The 23834-nt window shown below is 38.3% G+C and overlaps 1 protein-coding gene across 5 annotated transcripts in view; it reads right to left on the bottom strand.

The window, feature by feature from the left end:
* Positions 1-23834, bottom strand: part of GAPVD1 (GTPase activating protein and VPS9 domains 1) — a 101073-nt gene that overhangs the window by 39086 nt on the left and 38153 nt on the right. For 2 of the 5 annotated variants that reach the window (XM_069082743.1, XM_069082746.1), the window contains exons 4-11: positions 20068-20154; positions 19443-19577; positions 17266-17455; positions 7859-8019; positions 4185-4251; positions 3174-3299; positions 2503-2676; positions 1078-1218 (exon numbers count right to left, since the gene is read on the bottom strand). In XM_069082743.1, the coding sequence (XP_068938844.1) occupies positions 1078-1218; positions 2503-2676; positions 3174-3299; positions 4185-4251; positions 7859-8019; positions 17266-17455; positions 19443-19577; positions 20068-20154 (1081 nt within the window). Of the gene's footprint in view, positions 1-1077; positions 1219-2502; positions 2677-3173; positions 3300-4121; positions 4252-7858; positions 8020-15230; positions 15312-17265; positions 17456-19442; positions 19578-20067; positions 20155-23834 lie in introns of all 5 variants that reach the window. The other 3 variants (XM_069082744.1, XM_069082742.1, XM_069082747.1) reach the window with 2 other exon arrangements.

The following is a 23834-nucleotide window of genomic DNA, read 5'->3' on the forward strand; positions in this document are numbered from 1 at the left end:
AAAGAGTTCAAAATCACTGATTAAGAGCTATGCGTGCTTTGGAGATCATCTTGTCCAAATCCCACATGAATGTTAAAGAAAGCAGAGTTCAGAGAGGTGAGAGAATTGTCCAAGATCATACAACTAATAAATTGAAAAATTAGGACTTGAACTTCAAGGCCTTCTGACTCCAAGTCCAGGTTCTCTTTCATATTAATGGACAGAAAATGTCACAAATGAAAATATAGTTTCATATTCAAGGCTATCCGCAATCTAGTACCACCCGACCTATCCAGTCTAATCAGGTATCACTCCACACTTAGGTTTGTGCAAGTATATAAGTGAGACACATGTACACATATACAATGTTCCTTCCAGGTAAACTAGACTAGTGCTTGCTTTCCCTCCTCTGTGCATTTGCTTATACTTTTCTCTATGCTTGGCATGCCTTCACTTTCCCTCTTTACCTCTCATGTTTCCAACCACACTTTAAAACTTGAATAAGAATGCCATTTCTGCCATGAAGAATCTTCCCTATTAATAAAATGTTCTTCCCCCGGGATCTCAAATAAAACTTTGCTTTGTAGCTCTCTAATATACTTAGCTTACAATAATTCAATGCACATTAATTGTCTGATATGCTCAAGATATTATATGCTAGATTCAGAGGCCACAAAGGCAAAAATAAAACAATCCCTTCCCTCAAGGAACTTATACTCTACTATGAGGAATAATTTGTACAAAGATAAATTAATACAAAGTAAATACAAAAGGGGCTGGGAGATGAGGACAATAATAACTAGAGAAATAAGGAAAGGCCTCATGTAGAAAGGGGTACTTAAGCTGAGTCTTAAAAGGAACAATATATTTATGTAGGGAGATATTATTCCCCTACAAACCACCAGTGAGTTCCATGAAAAAAGGGACCATATCTTAACTAAACTTTGAATCTACCCAGTGCCAAGCAGAGTATACTGCACACAGTAGTTGTGAAAAATGTTTGTTAAATAAATGTACACTCAAGCCATGTATTTAAGTACCTTAAATTGATTGCTTCTGTGCAAAAGAAAAAAAAGGAAATGAGGACAGGATACTAACCTGAGTCACTTGGTAATACCTCTACACTCCAAGCTTCGCTGGTTGTTTCTGATATGGTAGAACCAGTGCAGGGGTCAAGAAGCACTGACCCTGAACCTGGCAGACACAGCAAACTGCCTAACATGTTCTCTGCTGCCGCACCTGTACAACCAGTGGGGAGCAAAGGGTTAACAAAGGTCTGGATGGAAAGAGCAGTGACAAAAGGAGAAAGACCCAACACGAGCCTTACAGAATTCTTGAGCCTATATGCAATGGACTGAGAAAAGAAAGAATGCTTTGAACCATAATCACCACCAAAAGCAAGGGTTTGCTAACTATAAATCATGGCAACACTCAAATTCCATGGACTGGTTTCCTATTTTTCCATACTTTCCTCTCCTTGAAGTGAACACACATCATTCAAGTCATTGTGGCCAGCTGCCAATATTACTGATTCAGCTATGAAGCTCCAGCTTGCAACATCTCTCTCCATGTACACTACTCCACAGGTAACAAAAGCACTGCAGAGACTCCAAAAGTTCAAACTAAGAGATTCAACCGCAGAGGAACACATTGGCCAAGTAAGCTTTCTTCTGGCACCTTATCGAACGACGGAGTACACAGAGCGATAAAATGTATTTGCAGTAGAATACACACCTCCTCTACAGCAGTCATTCAACTGCAAATATAGCTTATTGCTTCATATATTCCAATGCCAGGAATAATACTCCTTTGGCATCTAGAACAGAGTAATGCAAGACTAATTAAGAAATCTATTTACACTATTTAAGAATACATGTAAAAAGACTCAACATTACTACATGGCTGTATTAAAATATACAACTAAAAGAGGGTCCATGATTTTCAACTTAGTATAATGAAAGAATTGTTCCAATTTTGGTTCATGTGGGAAAAAACTTTACCATTTTTAGTACATCAGTGATCCATTAATACACTGGCACTGATCCAAAGATAAACAAATTATTTTCTAAGAATAGAGAGATCACCTTTTCAAGCTGAATAGCACTTTCAGAGGTGAATTAATTCTTTCTGAGATCCTCCATGCTACCAATTGCACTGGAATTTACAGGTCCCATACTCAGAAAGAGTTAATGCACATCTCAATGACCTGGAGTTTACTCTTGGGGAGGAATTTACTAAAAACAGACTTATAGACAGATACCAGTTCCTAAAAATAAGAGGAAACTGCAAAGTAATTCAGGAAAGTAGTTATTCTCTTTTAGAATGAAGTAGAGGCAGGAAGAACCATGCCTATGTTTAGATAAATAAAAAACACAGAATAAAATGATTCACTTCAAAATTAGGTTTGCACGCAATAAAACAATACCAATTTACCCTAAAATGTGATACTTGTTAGAGCGTAACAATGAGGTAACAACTATATAAATATCAGCAGACAGCTTACCATACACCCTTATCAGTTACCTGCAATCTCCTGTAATCGATCTTCATCAATGTTAGGATCAAAATCACTGCCCAAGACATCTGTGCTCCAGGTCTCACTCACTGTTTCTGAAATATCCCGATCGTCTGTCAGCCCCATCATATCACGAATTTCAAATTTCCGTAGTTTATCATCGAGGTTGTCCTGTGTTGTAGCTGTGAAAAACAATGAGAAGCCCCTCTTCACTATAAAACAGGCATCCATTTGGCTATGGTCAACTTAAAAGAATCTTTCTTTGAGTTACAAGTTAAAAATGCTTTTTCATTTACCCTTAACATTTTTAATTCATGAAAAATCCATTCTTCTCAGTAAGGTGAGCCTACAAATTTTACTTACTGACAAAACTGAGTGCTTGAAAAAGAAGGAAATAGCAAAAGGGGAAATTAAGTTAATAGTTACAACATATAAAAATTTTTAAAACTGAAATCAACATGTATTTATTTATTAACTGTTATATGCAAAGCAATGACTCTCTAAGCAGAGTCAGAATTTGGCACACTGAAAATCAAAATTACAATCTGACTCAATAAGCAATTATCAAGTATCTATACTGTAAAAAAGCAGCTGGAAGATAAAAAAACAAATATATAACATGGTCCTTGGCCTCCAAAAGTTTAAGGATGTTTTTTTACAGTTGTTTTTATCTATTTACCTTGTTCATGTTCCAAAAGCTGTAGAGCTTCAACTCCATTACTCCCAGAAGGCCCTGCTCCAAGTTCTGATACAGATTCTCCTTCCAGGTCCAGAGAAGATACCGAATTAGAACGATTTGAAGGACCTACAGAAATTTTTTTTTCCTGTTAGTGACTGTCTTTACGTAAGACACATTGCCATTGCTGAACCACATGCAAATTTTCATGCTTTGATAAGTGATTAAAAACTGTTAAGATACTGCTCTGAGAATTAAATTGAAATACTGAATCTGCAATCTCAAAATTCGGGTAAGCAGCCTTTTTTCTGATAGATAGAATGACCAAAACAACTACTCTGAGAATTAACCATTCAATTTTTTCATTCATATTTCTGTTGTATGTTCCTGGATCAATAAGGTGTATGAATGGTGCAGTGCAACCTATCACTCTTTAATCACTTATATGCCAAATGTGATCAGGAGTAACAGCCTAACAAAAATAACTATGAGCAGTTTGTCATCTAGAGTTATAATGACTTAGCTCTAGTTTAGAAAATATGTAGAAGTGAATATGGAAGAAAAAAATAACAAAACTTAAAACTATAAATGCTACTGACACAAAGTGCTAGTTTGTTTGTTCTAGTTAGACATGCATTATTTATGTACCTCTAAAGGAGCTATAGAGTCTAACAGGCAAATACTTTCATGGCCATTAACAGGAAATACACAAAACTGCCAAAGATTGGGACAAGTATTCAGATTTTAATGAGGCAAACTTAGTTCTCTTTTTTCCTCATTTAAACTTTTTAACAATCTCTTGCATATCAAATTATAGAGATCTCTATAGCCAACTGTAGCACACTTACTAAAAAGCAAAGATGGTATAAGCATACTTTTTAATAAAGCTCCTTTAAAGAAAATTACAAAATCTACTTGAATCACAATTCCTGGAATAAAGTAACCCTTCACCTTCAGATATTCCTTCCAGATTATCACTGCAGAGGGAAAAGCGCAAGGTTTTATCAGGTTTACCGTGGAGTTTGGTTTCATCAACAGGGACATCTCCTTGTCCTCCATCTGAAAGCTGCATGTTTAAGACCTAAGAAATAAAGTCATTCTGGTATTGAAATTACAACAAATGAAAAGGAGATGGAATTTTAAACAAATAATAACCACAACAAAAAACTCATACTTCTATAGCACTTTAAGGTTTATGCTTTATTCTAATCAACTCTGAAAGGCAGATAATACAAGAATTCTACCTATCTACACAAAGGATGAAGAAACTAAGCTCACAGAAGTAAAGCAAGGTTCAAGAGTCACACAACTAATAAGCATCAGAGCCAGGATTCCTAGTATTATCAAGCTTTAAGCTGAAGAGACTATCTAATACAACTTTTTCTTATAATATACCAGGAAACTGAGGGAAAAACGATTTGCCTTTCGTCACATGGATAGCAGGCAGGAAAGCCAACATTTAAACACAAATCATCCAATTCACAGTCCTGTATTTTTTCTATTATACTGCAAGCCAAAGTCTCCTAATTTCAAGTTTAGCCCTCTTTCTACTATATAGTGAAACCACTATTTTGAGGTTTTTTTCTTAATTAGCAAAATCAATTTTCAAAAATGTAAGTCTGGAGGTGGCTAGGTGGTGCAGTGAGTAAGAGCGCCAGCCCCAGAGTCAGGAGGACCCAGGATCAGTTCCGGCCTCAAATACTTAACACTCACACAAAATAACTGGCCGTGTAACCTTGGGCAAGTTACTTAACCGCAATTGCTTTAAAAAAAAATTTAAGTCTTTTAGTACTCTTAGGATTTTAGTACTAATAAACTTACTGGTTTATGACCACTTTCAGCAATTAGGATCTCTAAGGGAGGAAATTAAACCCTATCTTATAACTTCTCTAATAATTTTCCTCAGAAATGAACATCAACAGGAAGGCTGGGCTCCATTACACATTCTTGAAGTTCTACTTCTGGGAAAGCTGAGGCTTGACTCTAGGGATTTTGAGCTGCTGCAGCAAGGCTAAAGTCTACTGGGTGTCCTCACTAAATCTGGTACCAAAACATGAGACCCTAGGAGCAAATGGCGACAGGCTTGACTAAAGAGGGACAATCTGACCCAGGTCAGAATAATGGAGCAGGTAATTAAAGCCTCTGTGCTGATCAGCATTAGAATTAGGTCCAGAAGAGGCCATTGCACTTTTAATCTAAGCAATCTAGAGAGTTGCTGTTGTTCAGTTGTTTCAATCAAGTCTGACTCTCTGTAATCCCATCTAGGGTTTTTTTTTTAAGCAATTGGGGTTAAGCAACCTGCTCAAGGTTACACGGCCAGTTATTTTTGGATGTGGTGCTGAGTATCCGAGCCCGGACCTGATCCAGGTCATCCCGACACTGGAGCCGGTGCTCTTACTCGCTGAGCCACTTGGCCGCCCCTAAGCAATTGGGGTTAAGTAACTTGCTCAAGGTTACATGGCCAGGTGTTTCTGGGTGGGTGCTAAGTGTCTGAGCCCGGGATTGGATCTCCAGGTCTTCTCAACACTGAAGCCGGTGCTCTTACTCGCTGTGCTACCTGGCCGCCCCTCCATCTAGGGTTTTCTTGGCAAAGATAACAGAATTGTTTGTTATCTCCTTCTCCAGCTCATTTTACAGATGAGAAACTGAGGCAAAGAGGGTTACTTGTCCAGAGTCACACAGCTAAAAAATATCTTAGGTCAGATAACTCAGGAAGAGGAAATCTTCCTGGCTGCAGGTCCAGAATTCTATGCACTGTCCCCACCCCAGCTACCACAATGAGAGAGATTCAGTGTCAAGACAGATAAGTAAGTACAAATAGCTCCTGCTTCATGTAAACTCACATTACACAAATTCAACTTTACATGAAGAATTCTGAAAGGCTTGGGAAGATGTAACAAAAACATGTATGAAGACAGTTTGAAAAAAAGTATGGACTTGACAAAGATAAAACATTCAAAGAAGTGAGTAACAAGATTATAAAATTAGCCTAAGGAAGTGGAGGAGAATGTCTTTGAAGAGTCTTCCTGACTGCGGGCCCAAAGCAATCTATCCCTTCTACCACCCAGCTGCCCTATTTCACTTCTAGACTTCTCTAATTATTTAAAAGCTTTTTCTACTAACTAGAGTCAAAATGTAAGGTCTGCCTCAATTTATCCTTTCTTAGGTTCTAAAAGGTCATAGTAGTGGACAGGAAGCTCAAGCAGCCCCTATACCACCTTGTAACAGCTTCATACAAGCCCAGAAACAGACCACGTATCTGCCTAAAGACCAACCCCGTCAATTATAGAAAAGGTCATCCACTACTACAAAAACCACAAATCTTTTTTTTATATATTTTTTTAAATTTTTATTTGGTTTTTTTTTTGGAGGAGGGAAGGTAGGGCATTTGGGGTTAAGTGACTTGCCCAAGGTCACACAGCTAGTTTTTGTGTTAAGTGCCTGAGGCTGGATTTGAACTCAGGTCCTCAACTCCAGGGCTGATGCTCTATTCACTGTGTCACCTAGCCGCCCCAAATATTTTTATAAGAATAACTAGCCAAGAATAAAAAATTCTTAATAAAAATTTACAAATGATATGCTTTGTCTGTAAAAAGAGAATAACACTTCTTGCCTATTTTGTTCAAGTGTCCATAAAAAGCTTCAAAAGGACACTAGATGGCCAGGCAGCTAGGAGGCAGCGTGAATAGAGTACTGGCCCTGGAGTCAGGAGGACCTGGGTTCAGATCCGACCTCAGACATTTCACACACACACACACACACACACACACACCTAGCCGTGTGACCTTAGGCAAGTCACTTAATCCCAACTGCCCTCCAAAAAGCCAAAAAAAAGGACACTATATGTTCAGAGTGATTTCAAAAGATGCAGTTGGTATAATGGAAAGAACCTTAGTCTTGAATCAGAGAAACATGAACCACAAAGCTAGAAAGTCACAGAGTTATGACTCCAACTCAAATTTGGGTCTTCCATTGCTAACATCAGTTGCTATATTTACAAGGCAGCCTGAATTGTCAAAACCATCAAAGATCTTTGTAATAAATAACTCTTCATGAACCATGTCTCCCCCAAGAAAAATAGATGTGGAACGAATATAAACAATTATATAGCACAATGAAAAAAGTAATGAATGTGGGGGCAGAAAACCTGTTTCAAGTTCCACCTTTAACACTAAGTGACCATGGAAAGTCATCTCACTTAAGAACTTGTTTCTTAGGGGCGGCCAGGTGGCTCAGCGAGTAAGAGCACCGGCTCCAGTGTCGGGATGACCTGGAGATCCAATCCCGGGCTCAGACACTTAGCACCCACCCAGAAACACCTGGCCGTGTAACCTTGAGCAAGTTACTTAACCCCAATTGCTTAGGGGTGGCCAGGTGGCTCAGCGAGTAAGAGCACCGGCTCCAGTGTCAGGATGACCTGGATCAAATCCGGGCTCAGATACTCAGCACCACACCCAGAAATAATAACTGGCCGTGTAACCTTGAGCAAGTTACTTAACCCCTATTGCTTTAAAAAAAAAAAAAACTTGTTTCTTTTGTAAAAAGGGGTAATAATCCATGTACTTCCCAGGGTATTTCACAGGATGATTGAAATAAAAGCATTCTATAAACTTGAAAGCACTACAGAAACAGGAATTTTTATTACTATAAAGCTTAACACTATCTAATATTCAACAAAATAGCCATACCTCATTTTCTGACATCATGCCTGGAGTAAGCTGGGGGCCCGTCCCCAAAGAAATGACCAACACTTCTTCTGGCTGCACTTCCTGAATCGTCTCTTGGGATAATCCATCATGGTCTGGGTGCTGGTCAATCAGCATATTGGTACGACTTCTGCTCCGAGTTGCTAATAAAAAATTTCAAATACAACTTTTGAGAAAAATTTTTGAATGACATAAATGGCTCACAGATGAGAGAAATTTTAAAAATAACATAAAAGGCTCACAAATTAAAAGTCAAAATAAACTTAATATGGAATGCTTGCACATGCACGAAAAAAGTGGACAAAATACAGAATATAGTTTATGGACAACATAAAAGTAGGACTACTCTGCTAATCTATCAAAACGTTACTGGCTCTTTTTTCAAGAGTTCAACTAGAAATTTCTAATCATACAAAACAGAATTCAAAATTAAACATCCCGGTACAAAAGACAGAAATACTATGCTAAGTAGCATGCCTAAAATATGAAATACGATCTTCCTCCCTCATCTCTCACAAAGCACTCAGTCAAATATTACTATATAGTACAACTATCCCTACATATGTCTTAGCCTCCTATGAGATCACAAGCTGTATAACATCAAGGCCCAAAATAACACCAGGAAATATAGTATAATGGAAAGAGTATTGGATCTGAATTCAGAGAACCTAGATTAAGATGCCAAGTTTGCTACTTTCTACCTGAATAAGCTGTTTAAAGACTCTTTGGGTCTTAGTTTCTGTTACCTGTAAAGCAAAGGAGGTGGACTAGATATACTGCAGTTCTAAACTATCATTATGTCTTATTTAAACTCTGTATTCTCCTTACATCAAGCATAGAACTCTGAACACAGTCGGTGATCAATAAATGTTTGTTAACCTGAAATGAGCAGATCTGTTTCACAGTCAATGTGAATATAGTCAATGTGAATATACAGAAAGATTAGATGCAGTCTTAAAGCTCAGGCTCTAGGAGAAGGGAAAGACACAAATACAGATAACAGTAATACACAATAGTCCATTGTAACTCACTTAAGAGAGGTACAGAACAGAGTGCTATTAAGGATATGAAGGAGAAGATCATTAGCCAGGCTCTATTATACAAATGAGCTAAACTTTAGGTTTAATAGCATTGTAGAGAAAGAGCTTTAGAACTGGGGTCAGAACAAGGTTCATGTCCTAGTTCTATCCCATTAGCCCTGTGGCCATGGGCTAGTAACTTTGTTCCTTTAAAATTCAGTATTCTCATCAGCAAAATGTAAATATAAAGAATACATGCAATACTCCCCAGAGCTACTCTGAGGAGATTACATTATAAAATATATATAAAGCATTACAGAAACAGAAACTATTCAAACTACTTTTTTTTTTTTGCTTTTTGGCGGGGGGAGGGCAGGGTAATTGGGGTTAAGTGACTTGCCCAAGGTCACACGGCTAGTAAGTATTATGTGTCTGAGGTCAGATTGGAACTCAGGTTCTCCTGACTCCAGAGCCAGTACTCTATTCACTGAGCCACCCAGCCGTCCCCAAACTACTTTTTCAAATTCAAATTTAACAAGAATTTAAGTGATTACTGGGTGCCAGCCACAGTCAGAGTCCCAAAGGCTTGGAAGACAAAAACAAACACAGTCCTTGCCTTCAGTAAGGAGTGAATATTCTGTTGTTGGGAAATAGCATGTACACAGATAAATCAATATAAAATATAAGCAAAATCAATACAAAGTATTCTCAGGAAGGATAAGCAGCATCCTAACAACTGAGGGAATGAGGAAAGCCTCTTGTAGGAGGTGGTACATAAGCTGAGTCTTGAAGAAAGTTAAGGATTTCAGAAGTCAAGGTGAGGAAGTAAACTATGGAAGGAGGAGATGAACCAGGAACTAGGTCAATTTGACTGAAATATCTCATGTGCAAGAGGAAGCAATGTGCAAAATCAGCCTGAAAAGAAAGGCTAGAGCAAGACAGTAAAGGAGTTTAAATATCAAACAGATGAATTTGTATTTTATCCTAGAGGCAACAAGGAAGCACAGAAGTTTCTTGAGCACATAAGAGACATAATCAGACTCATGCTTTAGTAATACATTTTGGCAGCTGTGAAGAGGGGAAGAGACTTGACGCCAGAGGTTACTGCAACAGTCCATACAAGTGGTGATAAGGCCTTAAACAAAATAGTGGCTGTGTGAATGGAGGGAAGGGATGCAGTAGAAACAAAATCAAAAGGACTTGGAAACTGTGATAGGGCATAGGGAACAAAAGGGCATGAAGAGCCATGCATGACTCCAAGGCTGTAAACTTGTACAACAATGGTGGTACTTTAATAAAATCAAAAGGAGGGGTGAGCTTAGGACAAGAAAAAATGCTGAGTACCTTGGGAGGCAGAGGCAAGATGGTGGAGTAGAAGCAGGACCTTCCCGCAGCTCCGGCTTCCACCCTCCCCAATCCATGTAAAAAGGGAACTCTATAAACAAACTTTGGAGCTGCAGAACCCACAAAATGACACAGAGAAGCTAACCTCCCTCTGAGGACAGCCTGGCAGGCTGGCAGGAATCCAGCACAGCGCTCTGGGAGCCGAGCACAACCCCACCCCACGCTGAGGCTTTAGCCCCAGGGCCAGCCTGACCAGCCCCTGGCCAGAGGGACTCCAGATCAGCAGCAGCTGTGGCCGTTTCCAGATTTATCAACACATAGACAAAAAGGACAAAGTGAGAGCTCAGTACAGTCTGGACTTTGGGACCAGTAAGTGGGAGTGCATGGCTTTTACCCCCAGGGTGAAAAGCCACTGAGACGCTGGCACAGCCAGCCAGCACCACTTGGCGGCTTCAGCTCCTGGCCTGCAGAGTGTAGGGGGACCAAGTACCAGTCTGAGGCGTAATCACTCTTGCTTTAACCTGCTTGGATCTGGATTGCAGTATAGGGTGGAGGTCCTGGGGTGTGTGTCCAGCTTGCCAGAGGGTATGGAGACCTCAGAGAGGGCACCCATCTAATACCTCCGGCAGCTGAGAAAACCCCAGCATTTGGGACGAAAGCTCCCCTGTCTGGTGGCAGAGTCCTACTGTGGCAAAAAGCCCAAAAGTCAAGTAATTGAGTGGCAAAATGAGCAGGCAAAGGAAACAAAGCAGACAGAAGATTCCAACAATACACACCTATTTGGGGGACAAAAAGGAGCAAAGCATGGAACAGGAGGAAAACAGTGAAGTCAGAACTCCTGCACCAAAAGCTTCAAAGGAAAATACAAGCTGGTTACAGGCCATAGAGGACCTTAAGAAAGATTTTGAAAACCAAATAAGAGAAGTGGAGGAAAAACTGGGAAGAGAAATGAGAACAATGCAAGAAAATTATGAAATGAGAGTCAACAGCCTGACTGAGGAAAATAATACCTCAAAAAACAGACTAACTCAAATGGCAAAAGAGGCCCAAAAAGGCAATGAGGAGAAGAATGCCTTAAAAAGTCAAATTTGCCAGATGGAAAAAGAATCTCAAAAACTCAATGAGGAAAATCATTGCTTCAGAATTAGATTGGAGCAAATGGAAGCTAATGACTTTATGAGAAATCAAGATGCTGTTAAACAGATACAAACAAATAAAAGAATAGAAGGCAATGTGAAATATCTCATGGGAAAAACCACTGACCTGGAAAATAGAGCCAGGAGAGATCATTTAAAAATTACTGGACTGCCTGAAAGCCATGAGCAAAGTAAGAACCTAGAAATCATCCTCCGGGAAGTTCTCAAAGAAAACTGCCCTGATGTTTTAGAACGAGAGGGCAAAATAGAGGTTGAAAGAATCCACCGATCACCTCCTGAAAAAGATCCCAACAAGAAAACTCCTAGGAATATTATAGCCGGGTTCCGGAATTCCCAGATTAAGGAGAGAATATTACAAGCAGCCAGGAAGAAACAATTTGAATATTGTGGAAACACAATCAGGATAACCCAGGATCTGGCAGCTTCTACACTGAGGGATTGAAGGGCTTGGAATATGATATTCCAGAGGGCAAAGGAGCTGGGATTAAAACCAAGAGTCACCTACCCAACAAAACTGAGTATCATGTTTCAGGGGAAAATATGGTCATTCAGTGGAATAGAAGACTTTCAAGCATTCTTGCTGAAAAAACCAGAGTTGAATAGAAAATTTGACATTCAGATACAAGAAGCAAGAGAAGCATGAGAAGGTAAACAGGGAAAAGGAATCATAAGAAACTTATCAAAGTTGAACTATTAACATTCCTACATGGAAAAACAATAATCGTAATTTATGAAACTTTTCTCAGTAGTTGAAGGGATTAGAAATATATATGTTTGTCTTATATGAGGGTATATGGGCATATGAATACATATGTGAATGTGTATATATATGTTTACAGGTATACATAGATAGAGGGCACAGGACCAATTTAACAGGAAGGAATGATACTTAAAAGGTGAAATTAAGAGGTGAGAGGAATATAATGAGAGGAGATGGGGAGAGACAGATTGGGGTAAACTATCTCATACAGAAGAGGCAAGGAAAAATGGTTACAATGGAGGGGAAGAATAGGAAGGCAAAAGGGAATGGGTCAAGCTTATTCCCATTGAATTTGGTTTGAGGAGGGAGTGAAATACACACTAAATAGGGTATCTCACCCTACAGGAGAATAGGGGGTGAAGGGGATGAGAGGGGGGATGATAGAAGGGAGGGGAGGCTGGGGGGGAGGGAAGTTGGAAGCACTCACTTTTGAAAATAGACAGGATCAGGGGCGGCCAGGTAGCACAGCGAGTAAGAGCACCGACTCCAGTGTTGAGAAGACCTGGAGATCGAGTCCCGGGCTCAGACACTTAGCACCCACCCAGAAACACCTGGCCGTGTAACCTTGAGCAAGTTACTTAACCCCAATTGCTTAGGGGCGGCCAGGTGGCTCAGCGAGTAAGAGCACCGGCTCCAGTATGGGGATGACCTGGATCAAATCTGAGCTCAGATACTCAGCACCACACCCAGAAATAACTGGCCGTGTAACCTTGAGCAAGTTACTTAACCCCGATTGCTTTAAAAAAAAAAAAAAAGAAAATAGACAGGATCAAAGTAGAGAATAGAACAAGTGGGAGGTGGGATAGGAGGGCGGAAAATATAGTCAGTCTTTTACAATATATCTACTATGGTATTGTTTTGCATTAACCACACATGTACAACCTATACTGAACTGCATATCTTCCCAGTAAGGGTGGGTGACAAGGAAGGAAGGGAATGAATCTGGAATTGAAAGTTTTAAAATCAAATATTCAAATATATATATATATATATATATATATGTGTGTGTGTGTGTGTGTATATTTATATATATATTTGTATATACTATTATTAATACCATCTTACATGTAATTTGGAAATAAGATATACAGGCACTGAGGCATAGAGATCCACTGGAAAAGTAGAAAGGGGTATGGGAGAAAATATGGGAGAGAGCAGATTGGAGGAGGGGATATCCTGTGGGACTGCTATTTTGGGGCAGTGGGTAGGGGGAAAATGGGGAGAAAATTTGTAACTCAAAATCTGGCGGAAACGAATGATGTATATCAGAAGTTAATAAAGCATTAAAAAAAAAAAGAAAAAATGCTATTCTCTAGACGCTGACTTTTTAGATGCCCACAGGACAAACAGGTGGAGACAGCAAGCACACAGTGATAGAGGGTCAGAGTTCAAAAGAAGCCTGAATGTATATATTTGAAGGTAATTTACTCAAAAGTGATAGCTGAATTCATGAGAGTTAGTGACCAGAGGAAGAATTTAAAAAGAGAAGAGAGGAGCCAGACAGCTCTTCTGTCCCTCTCTCTTCACAAATCCTCTCAGAGGGCAAATCTAATAGACTAATGTACAAAAATATAAGCTGGAAATTTTTCCTCTGTTCAAATTTAAAGATTGTAACTTCTTGTCAAATTCAAGTCTTTAAGAAGGATTCCTTTTCCTCTCCTATAAGTCGAAAACTGACTACTAGCCCATCAAGTAGGCTCCTAAAAATCAAACCACTATCTATTCTGCTTCTAGAGTTGACAAATCCAATGGTTCTTTTGAAAATTACTGGTCAATATTATAATGTAATCATCATCTTAAGAGTTAGAAGGGTCCTCAGAGGTCATCTAGTCCAACTTTTACTCAGAGTAGGAATTATCTCTACCACTTCATTGACAAATGGTCACCCATCCTCTGCCTCTCTTTGGTGATGTGAAATTCACTTACCTCAAAAGAAGTCTTAGAAGATATCAGATGCTAAACTTATGAAATCTAATCTTCACAAGATAACGGGTCAGCCTTCTTTCAATGAATATAAAATTAAACATAATAAGTAAACTATAAAACAAAAACTCCTCTTCCAATGCCTATTATATAGTACACTGAAGTACACAATTGGAAAAAAAAGGTTTTCCAATATTCCTTTGATCAAAAGTCACCTAACTTCCAGGATAAGATGGAAAGGAATAGAAATAAAGACAAACTAACTTATTATATTGACATCTTTCAGAATTAAATATTAAAAAATTAAATCCAATCCTTTTGTCACATGGAAAAGAGATCCTACCTGCTCATCTCAGCTCTAAAGAGATAAACTAAGAGCAAAATGAAAGCTTCAGAGAGGTAGATTTTGGCTCCATTTAAGAAACATCTTCCTAACAAAGAGAGCTATTCAAAATTTGAGTGGGCTATCTCTGGAAATAGTGGATTCATTTTCAAGCAAAATCCCAGATGACCTTTTGTTAGAAATGTTGTAGAAGAAATTTGATTAAGTACAGGTTGAAGTAGATGATCTCTGAGGTCCTTTCTAGCTCTAAAATTCTGCAAAATGCTTTAGGTGTAAAGTTTGGTTAAGGCGATAAAAAAAACAGCAATTTCTATTTCAAAATTCAGAGTACTTAATTAACCAAGCAAACTCTAATTGTATTTCAATTTAGGATAAAGTGTAACATATAGCCTATGGCAATATTTGGTGTACAAGCATATTTTAAAAATTGACTTAATTATCTATGTAAACCCTGCTTTTCTTACACGTACTGTGATACAACAGATAAATATCATGTGACAGTACCTCATTATTTTGTAGATAAAAGATAAACCTTGATAAAAAATTGCACTACAAAAGGAGACAAAATTCTCCTTTAGTTACTTATTTCACAAAGGTACAAAATAAATACAATGACATAAAAAATGAACTCAACTTAAATACATTCCTTAGACCAACATGTTTGAATTTTAAGGGACAAATGCCACGAGGACCATAAAATATCTAAATCTCAAACAGCCATTTACACAAAACAATTAAGACATGCACATGAAGCATAATTTTGTGAAGTAATTTTTTTAAAGTAGAAGAAAGAGAGCCTATTACCCACCAAATGGGGTTACTAGAGTAATGTGAGCTGTGAGATTGGTGGCTGAGGGATCCCATGCAGTGATGGCTGCTAATTGTTGTCCTGGGGTTCGACAGCATTAAACAGAAAGAAAATCAACCCTTTGAACAACAGAAACATTTTTAGAAAGTGAAATAAAATGCAATGACCTGGTATCAATTTCATAAAAGAATTACGGGGAAACACTTAAAATTATTTTCTATTAGTTTTAACCCTAAAATAGTTTCAGAGTATAGGAAAAAGCTGTTACACTGAAATAAGCTACAGAAATGACAAACTCCAAAATTGAACAGTCATCATTTCTTTCTTCCTTCTTAAAGAACAGGAGCCCTTGATATTCTAATCTCACATAAAGTGCAAATACAATACAGTGGAAAAAATAGATGATCCAGTTAGAAGATAGAGGTTCCACTACTTAGCTATACTATTATCTGCATGACATTAGGCAAATCACAGACTTGTTATCTTCATCTGTAAAATATAACATTTGCACTACACAAATGACTAAACACAATATTGTAAGCAATCATTATTATTATTCTACTTCAGTAATTTTCTAATGTTTCTTTGCAATTTATATGGCTGATGTCAACACAAGCTCCAGCAAGGTCAAGTAACACAGAAGGAGTACAAAAACAGGATAATAGATTTGTTTCTACCATCTTGAAGCCTATTACCAGAAGACTGGCCATCAGGAGATGATTTTTCCCCGCACAGCCATAGTGACTCAAGAAAATGGTCTACTAAAACTGACAAAGATTGGGTTCTACATCAGTAGAAGGAAAACTCACACCAATGAAATCATAGCTCTCTGAAGTATTACTATAACTAATATTATCTAATATGACAGATAACATGATGATACTAGTTACTAATAAGAATTAAAATACTAACATTCCTAAAATACAACACAGCAATGCCCTGAATTGGCCAGAATTAGATTAAAAGTTGGTAACAAATACCAAGACATTATTCAATAAATGAGCTGCTTTAGAATAAACTGTCATTTTATTTTCAGCCTCAGAAAGTCTGATTTCATTAGTGTGGATTTTCCCTGTACCAACACAGATAACAACCATCCACCCCATAGGGAACAAGGTGATAAGACCAAAATAAAGCAAACAAAAAAATTCATCTTCTAGAGGTCAACTTTCCAAAATTCAGAGAGGAGGTCCTCCATCCTGAGCTAGGTTAGCCTTGGACTACAAATACATAAAGCTCCAAGGAGAACCATACTTAAAGACTTTCCAGCTTTTCTCCATAAGCCAGACTTTATGGAAAACTACTCTTTTCTGACTCCAGAACTGGAGTTCTTTTCACCACACCACAGCTATAGCAAAGACAACAACTAAAGAATACTAAATAAAAACATTATCATACTCTTACCATCTACTACTTTATTTGCAGGTATAGTTCCGCCTAACACTGTTAACTGGTTTAGCAAAAAAGAAGTACTGAGCAAAACAATATATCAAGGACCAGAGGAGTAATGTTAAAAGGGGGAGAGTAAACATATTGTCACTCAGGTGACTTAAGGACACTGAGGCCCAAATGCTAACCTCTATTTTGGATAACTACAAAACTATATAATGAGATTTTACAATATCAAAATAGGGTTTCGTTATAATTAATAAGTATCATTCGATAGGCAATGCCTAAATGAGTTAGTTACAAGTTACCCACTAGACCACGGGTGGGGAACCTGTGACCTCTAGGGCACGTGTGGCCTTCTAGGTCTTTGGGTGCAGCCTTTTGACTGAGTTCAAGTTTTACAAAACAAAGTCTTTTGAGGAGATTTGTTCTGTGAAATTTGGATTCAAACGGCTACCCTTGAGGTCTAAAAGGGCCACTTGTGACCTCAAGGCCAAAGCTTCCCCTGAACTAGACCATAATCATCTTTTATATACAATGCTAAACATCCTCCCAACAAAGAAGATACTCAATGAATGTTTGTAGAACTGACCTCAAGTTAGAACAAAGCTGGGCTAAAAGCAGTTCCTCTCTAACCTATACTTACCTAAGGGCAAGCGATTTTTTTTATTAGCTGGAGTAGTTGCAGGAGACAACTGAGGAGTATTATATGAAGTCATTTCCAAACTGTTACTTTTCCCTGGCTTGGCCTGGGGTAGGTTTGCCAACAAGTTTTCAAGAGCCATTCGATCTTCTCTCAGTTGGTCACCCAACATGACATTCTTCATAAAACCAACCTGCAAAGGGAATAGGTCCTTAGTCAGTATTCTAATACATAGCCTCTTTTTCATGTATGTATGTATGTATGAGTGCGTGTATGTGTGTGCATGCGTGTATGTGTGTGTATGTATGTATGTATACACCCATATTATATAACACTGCCACCACCAAGACCATTTTGCAGTAAAATCATTAATACATTATAACTGGGGAGGCCAGGTAGCACAGCAAGTAAGAGCACCAGCCCCAGTGTCAGGATGACCTGGGGATCGAATCCAGGCTCACACACTTAGCACCCACCCAGAAACACCTGGCCGTGTAACCTTGAGCAAGTTACTTAACCCCAATTGCTTTAAAAAAAAATACATTACAACTAAACCATACTATAATATCTCAAAATCCTGCTATAACATCTCTCTGCTGAGAATCTGAGATGCAAAATAATGGTTAATGACACCTCCGTGACAATCCAAAAAAAATGCTCTTCAAAATCCATTAAGGTTCACTTGTAGCAGACTGTCTCTGGTCTAGAATATTTCTGATATCTAACACTTAACCACTTTTATCCATCTTTCCCCACAACTTCCATACTAAATGTTTGCTTTCTTCTAATTCACTGGCCAATCCTTTGTCTCTCCTTGTCCGAAATCAGCAGAAGAAAGTTGACTGGACACACTTGAGTAATAAGCTCCCCCTATCTTGTAAAACTTATGGATCTGGTATGAAAACCATGTACCTGACATGGCCTGCTCCACACACTTCACACACACACACACACACACACACACACAATCTTTGGCAACTGGAAAATAGTTGTATCTGACCTCTCTCCTCTCTGAAGATGAAGACAAATACAACCTTCCCTAAATTTGTATTTCTCCATGTCTCAAGTATTTCATTTTATAACTTGGGCCTTCCCCTTGTGTGAGTTAAAGCACACCATAACTAAATCCTATTATATTATGTACTATTGACTTCTCTGACTTTTCTGTGACAAAAAGTTCTAAAACTGCTAGTACACTGATCTTAAACTGTCTTTTCATAGAATCAATAAAGGATATCAACTGGATGATTCCTATAATTGCCTATGCCCTTTACTTTTTAAAAAATGAATTATTTTTTGGACAGGATTTATAATCTCATTGGTATGGGAAAATCCTAGGACAAAAACTCCCTTTACTCATGAAGAAAGGCACCCACAGTCTCACGGAGTTGCCTTAGGCACCAAGAAAGTTAAGTGACTTGTCCAGGGTCACACAGGCAGTAAGTATTAAAAATACAACTTGAACCCAGGTCTTCCTAAACTCCAAAGTCTACACTCTATTCATTATGTGACAATTCTGCTATAATATGAATTAGTATTAATATTCATAAGAATAGTTGACTATCTGAACACCTCCCACCACCACTCAAAAATCTTCAATAGTCCACTATTGCTTCTAGGATAAAATATCAATTCCTCAACATGTCATTTAAAACCCTCCATAATCTGGCTCCTGCCTACCTTCCCAATCTTATTTATCATTACTCCCTTTCATATGCTCTCTATTCCACTCAAACTGGTCTCACCGTTCCATAAACATAACATTCCACCTATGTTTTTGCACATATTCAGAGTGTGAACTCCTTTCCCTCACCTCTGTCTCATAAACTCTCTCACTTCCTTCAAAGCACAGCTCAAGTGCTATTTTCTACTTTGGGCTTTCTCTGATGCCTTCTACCCCTGACCCCCCTATCAGGAGGCCCTCCATACTGAAATTACTTTGTACTTATTTTCTATTTACTTAATTGTATATGTGTTGATCCCTCCCCCAATAAAAGGTAATATTCATGAGGGAAGTGATTTATCTGTATTACATTTGACTCACCAGTGTCTGGCATAGAGAAGACAATAAATACACATTGGATAAATTAAGCTAAATTTCATAAGGTTTGTGATTATATTATAAAGCATTTTACAAATATGATACCAAAAGAAGTCCCAACAAAGAACAAAGTTATTACCAGAGCGATGAGCTGGCTATAGGTCATATACACCACAGTTCTACTCAACCCTTCTAGAAGGTTAACTGAAGACATTGGGGGAGTCTCCACTGCCCGGCCACCAATTACAACATCAAGAAAAGCAGCAACACAACTCTGTTGACAGAAGAAAAGAGTTCAATTAAATACTGACACTAAAATTACAGAATGATACTTAAGAGTTATTGCACAAAGTGTGCTTCTTCAAATGGCTTATAAAAAAAACCTAAAAAAGGTCATGTCAAAATGAAATACATGTATTATTTGTACTTAACTTTCCTATATATGATCCAATAGCAATTTCTTTTTTTATAAATCAGGTTCTTTTATATAAAAGAAAAGGAAAGTTTTATAAAAGCACTTTTTTATTTCATTATCTTTCTTAAATTGCATAAATTTAACTCTTTTTACATAGCAGAGCTAGAAACTTTTTTAAATGATCTTTTCCATTAATGATCTTTTCCACAAGTAGTACTAATATCTAAATATAACCTCAATCAGACACTAAGAGGATCATTTACTATATAACTTATAAAATCAAAGGATTGAATGTCTAATAAGACTTCTCAGACTCCCCAAAATAATACACAGCCATATTTATTCTTACTTTGTCAAATTTACCAAGGCTGCTCTTTGCTCGAGGATCACCCTCCTCAGAGCCAGTCATTGCCAGCTGCTGCAAAAGGCGGCCAACCTGAAAAAATCAGGAACAATATTAGGGATATATACTCTGTAACAAAACATTATCCACTGATGAATCTAGACTGGCAAGTCATCAGCTGTGTGACCTCAGACAAGCCACTTATTATATCTTAGCCTTAGTTTTCTCATGTATAAAATAAGGAAGTTGGATTAAATGATCTCTAAGGTGCCTTTCAACTCTAAATTTTATGACCTATGACCTTGCAACAAATAAAAGAGATAAATAAATACAAACCAATACGTAAGGAAAGTTAAGAGAATAGAATTAGAAAAGTAAATACATTGACTGTGAATTGAAGTCAACTTGAAAGGTCTTTGGTGGAATGCCCCAGAGATCTGTGTGTGGCCAATTGCTTTTTAACATTTTTATCTAAGAACTGAATAAAGGCACAGGTGACATGCTCATGAAGTATAAAGATGACAAATGAAGATGAGAGAAGTGGTTAACACAATGGATGATGAAGCCTTGATTAAAAAGAAGATAATGATAAACTGAAGCATCAAGTCTCAATCAATCAAAATGAAATTCAATTAAAGTCCTGGACTTGGGTTCAAAAATATCAATATCAGAGAAAACATCTTGGAACCAAAATGGCATATTAGAGGAAGCCCAGCTGAACTCTCTCAATATTCTCCTCCAAATAACTTTAAAATGATGCCTTAAATCATATTTTGGAGCAGCAGAGCCAACAAAAGGTCAGAGGGAGACTTTTTTTGGCCTAACAAGTTTGTAGGATATTCACATGAAAAGTCTGTAACACTGGGGTGGAAGCTTGTCCAGAGCCCGCACAAAGCGGCAGAAACAGCAGAACCTTCAGGAACTCTCAGCCCAGAGATGCTAAGGGCCTTGGACAACTTGACAGAAAGATATTACGAGGTACTTTTTGCTACTACTAGATACACAGCTGACACTGACTGACAATTCTATTGCCCATATGCAGTTCTGGGTCACAATTCCAGGGTAGAGAGGAGCACTGGGGGTTGGTCACAAGGGAGCAGAGGCCCTGGTCCCAGTTCCAAGGCAAAGAGGAGACAAAAGTGCTAGTGCTTGTGTCTACAAAGGACAAAGGATCCTTCCTAGATAAAGACAAGAGTACAGACCAGGAGACCAGTATCCAGACCTCTTCCAGGATCATACCACCCTGGAAGTACCAAAAACTTCCAAACCTCTAGAATCAACTTTGAAAACAGCAGCAGGAAAAAGTCTGAAGCTTGGGACAGGTCTCAGCATCCCCAGGTGAGCAGAATCCAACTTTAACATAAAGTTCAAAGAATTCAACCATAAAAAGCTACTATGGTGGCAGGGAAGACCAAGACATAACCTCAGAAGAAGACAACAATGTGAAAACAACTACAAACAAAGCTTCAAAGAAAAATGCTAATTGGACACAAGTCCAACAATAATTCCCAGAAGAGTTAAAAAAAGATGAGTGATAGAGGAAAAACTGGGAAAAGAAATCAAAGTGATAATTATGAAGAAAATTATGAAAAGAGAATTAACAGCTTGGTAAAAGAGGCACAAAAAACAAAATTGGCCTAACACTAAAAGAGGCACAAAAATCCACCAAAGAACTGCTTAAAAGTAAAACAGGCCAAATGGAAAAATGTACAAAAGCTCACTGAAAATAATTCTTTAAAAATCAGAATAGTGCAGTGAGTAGAGTGCCAGCCCTGGAGTCAGGAGGACCTGAGTTCAGATCTGGCCTCAGACACTTAACATACACACACAAAAAATAAGCTAGCTGTGTGACTTTGGGCAAGTTACTTAACCCCAATTGCCCTCCAAAAAGCAAAAAAAAAAAAAAAAAAAAAGCAGAATGGGATGGGGCAGCTAGGTGGCACAGTGAATAGAGAACCGGCCCTGGAGTCAGGAGGACCTGAGTTCAAATCCCAGCCTCAGACACCTAACTAGCCACATGACCTTGGGCAAGTCACTTAACCCCAACTGCCCTGCCCTCTGCCCTCCAAAATAAAAGCAAAAATAAAATCAGAATGGGGTAACTGGAAGCTAATGACTCCATGAGACATCAAAAAAACAATGAAACAAAGTCCAAAAAAAAAATGAAAAAATACAAGAAAATATGAAATGTCTCACAGGAAAAACAATTGACCTAGAAAATAGATCAAGGAGAGAAAATTTAAGAATTATTAGACTATCTGAAAGTCATGATCAAAGAAAGAGCCTACATATACTATTTAAAGAAATTATAAAGGAAAACTGCCCCAATATCTTGGATCCAAAGGGTAAAATAGAAATTGAAAAAAAATCTTCCAATCATCTCATGAAAGAGACCTCAAAATAAAAACTCCCTGAAACAGTAGAGACAAATTCTAGACCAACGATCAAAGAGAAAATACTTCAAACAGTCAGAAAGACACAATTCAAATATTAGAGAGTCACAGTCAGGACTGCAACAAGATTTAGTGGTTTCTAAGTTAAAGAAGCAGAGGGCTTGGAATATGATATTTTGGAAGGCAAAGGAGCTAAGATTACAAGCAAGAATCACCTCCCAGAAAAATTAAGTATAATCTTTCAGGGGAAAAAAAATGGATATTTAATGAAATAGAGGATTTTCCAGCATTCCTGGTGAAAAGACCAGAGCTATTAAACAGAAAATCTGACATTCAAACATAAGACTCAAGAGAAACAGAAAAAAAACATGAGAACTAATATGGGACCCAATAAGGTCAAATGGTTTACATTCCTACATGGAAAGATGATACTTGTAATTCCTAAGTACTTTATCATTATTAGGACACTTAAAATAAGTTTACATAGTGTGATAGTAATGGCATTTAAAGATTCCCCCTGTATTGGCTTGGTTTTCAAATTGATTTGTGTTAAAACCCAGAGTTTGTTAATCCCACCTGTGGGATGGGCTTGTTGATGTGAAAAGAAAGTCCTGAACTGGGAGGAGCTGGTGAGGTAGATTTGGAGAGACACTAGAGAGAGGCGGAAGATCTTTTTGGAAGCAGCACCTCGTGGAGAGAGAGAGACTAAGAGAATTGCTGGTGGCCGCTTTGAATTGCCCTGGACTTTTGAGACCTGCCCCCTGAGCTGCCAAGGACTGAGGAGACATGGCTGTTTTGCTGGTACTTTGTCTGTCTGTTTTGATGTTGTTTTGCCAGATTTGTCCACTGGTGAAAGACAGTCCTTTTGTTGAAGAAGTCCTGGAACCTGGCTGTTCGCTAAGAAGCCCTGAGACTGTCCTGCAGACAGAGAGTGAATACTGTCCACTGGTGAGGGACAGTACTGTTGTTGCAGGGGTCTGGAGACTGTCCTGCAGACAGAATGAATACTGTCCACTGGTGAAGGACAGTGCTATTGTTGCAGGGGTCTGGGAGCCTTTCTGTTGGTTCAGAAGCCCTGAAGAAGGATTTTCTTGTTGTATGTTTACAGAAATCCTGGGAGAGGGCTTTGCTAATGTGTTCAGGGGTTCTAGGACTGTTCTACCGACAGAGGATAAATTCATGAAGGGACTGGCAATGTATCTTATGGCCTTGCTAAGCCTTGTCTCTCCAGGAACTAAGATTGCTGAGAACTTGCCTGGTGTCAAGATGAAGAAAAGACCTCCATTTGGGTATTAAGTGCTGTGTTTAAACTTGATGTAACTCTGGGGTAGATTCAATTGTGATCCTGGGGGTGGGGAACTTTTGACCTTATTGTGTTCT

This window comes from Petaurus breviceps, unplaced genomic scaffold (assembly GCF_028583685.1).
Source record: "Petaurus breviceps papuanus isolate PSGF00001 unplaced genomic scaffold, PetGlider_PUasm1.0 171, whole genome shotgun sequence".
Classification (NCBI taxonomy): Eukaryota; Metazoa; Chordata; class Mammalia; order Diprotodontia; family Petauridae; genus Petaurus; species Petaurus breviceps.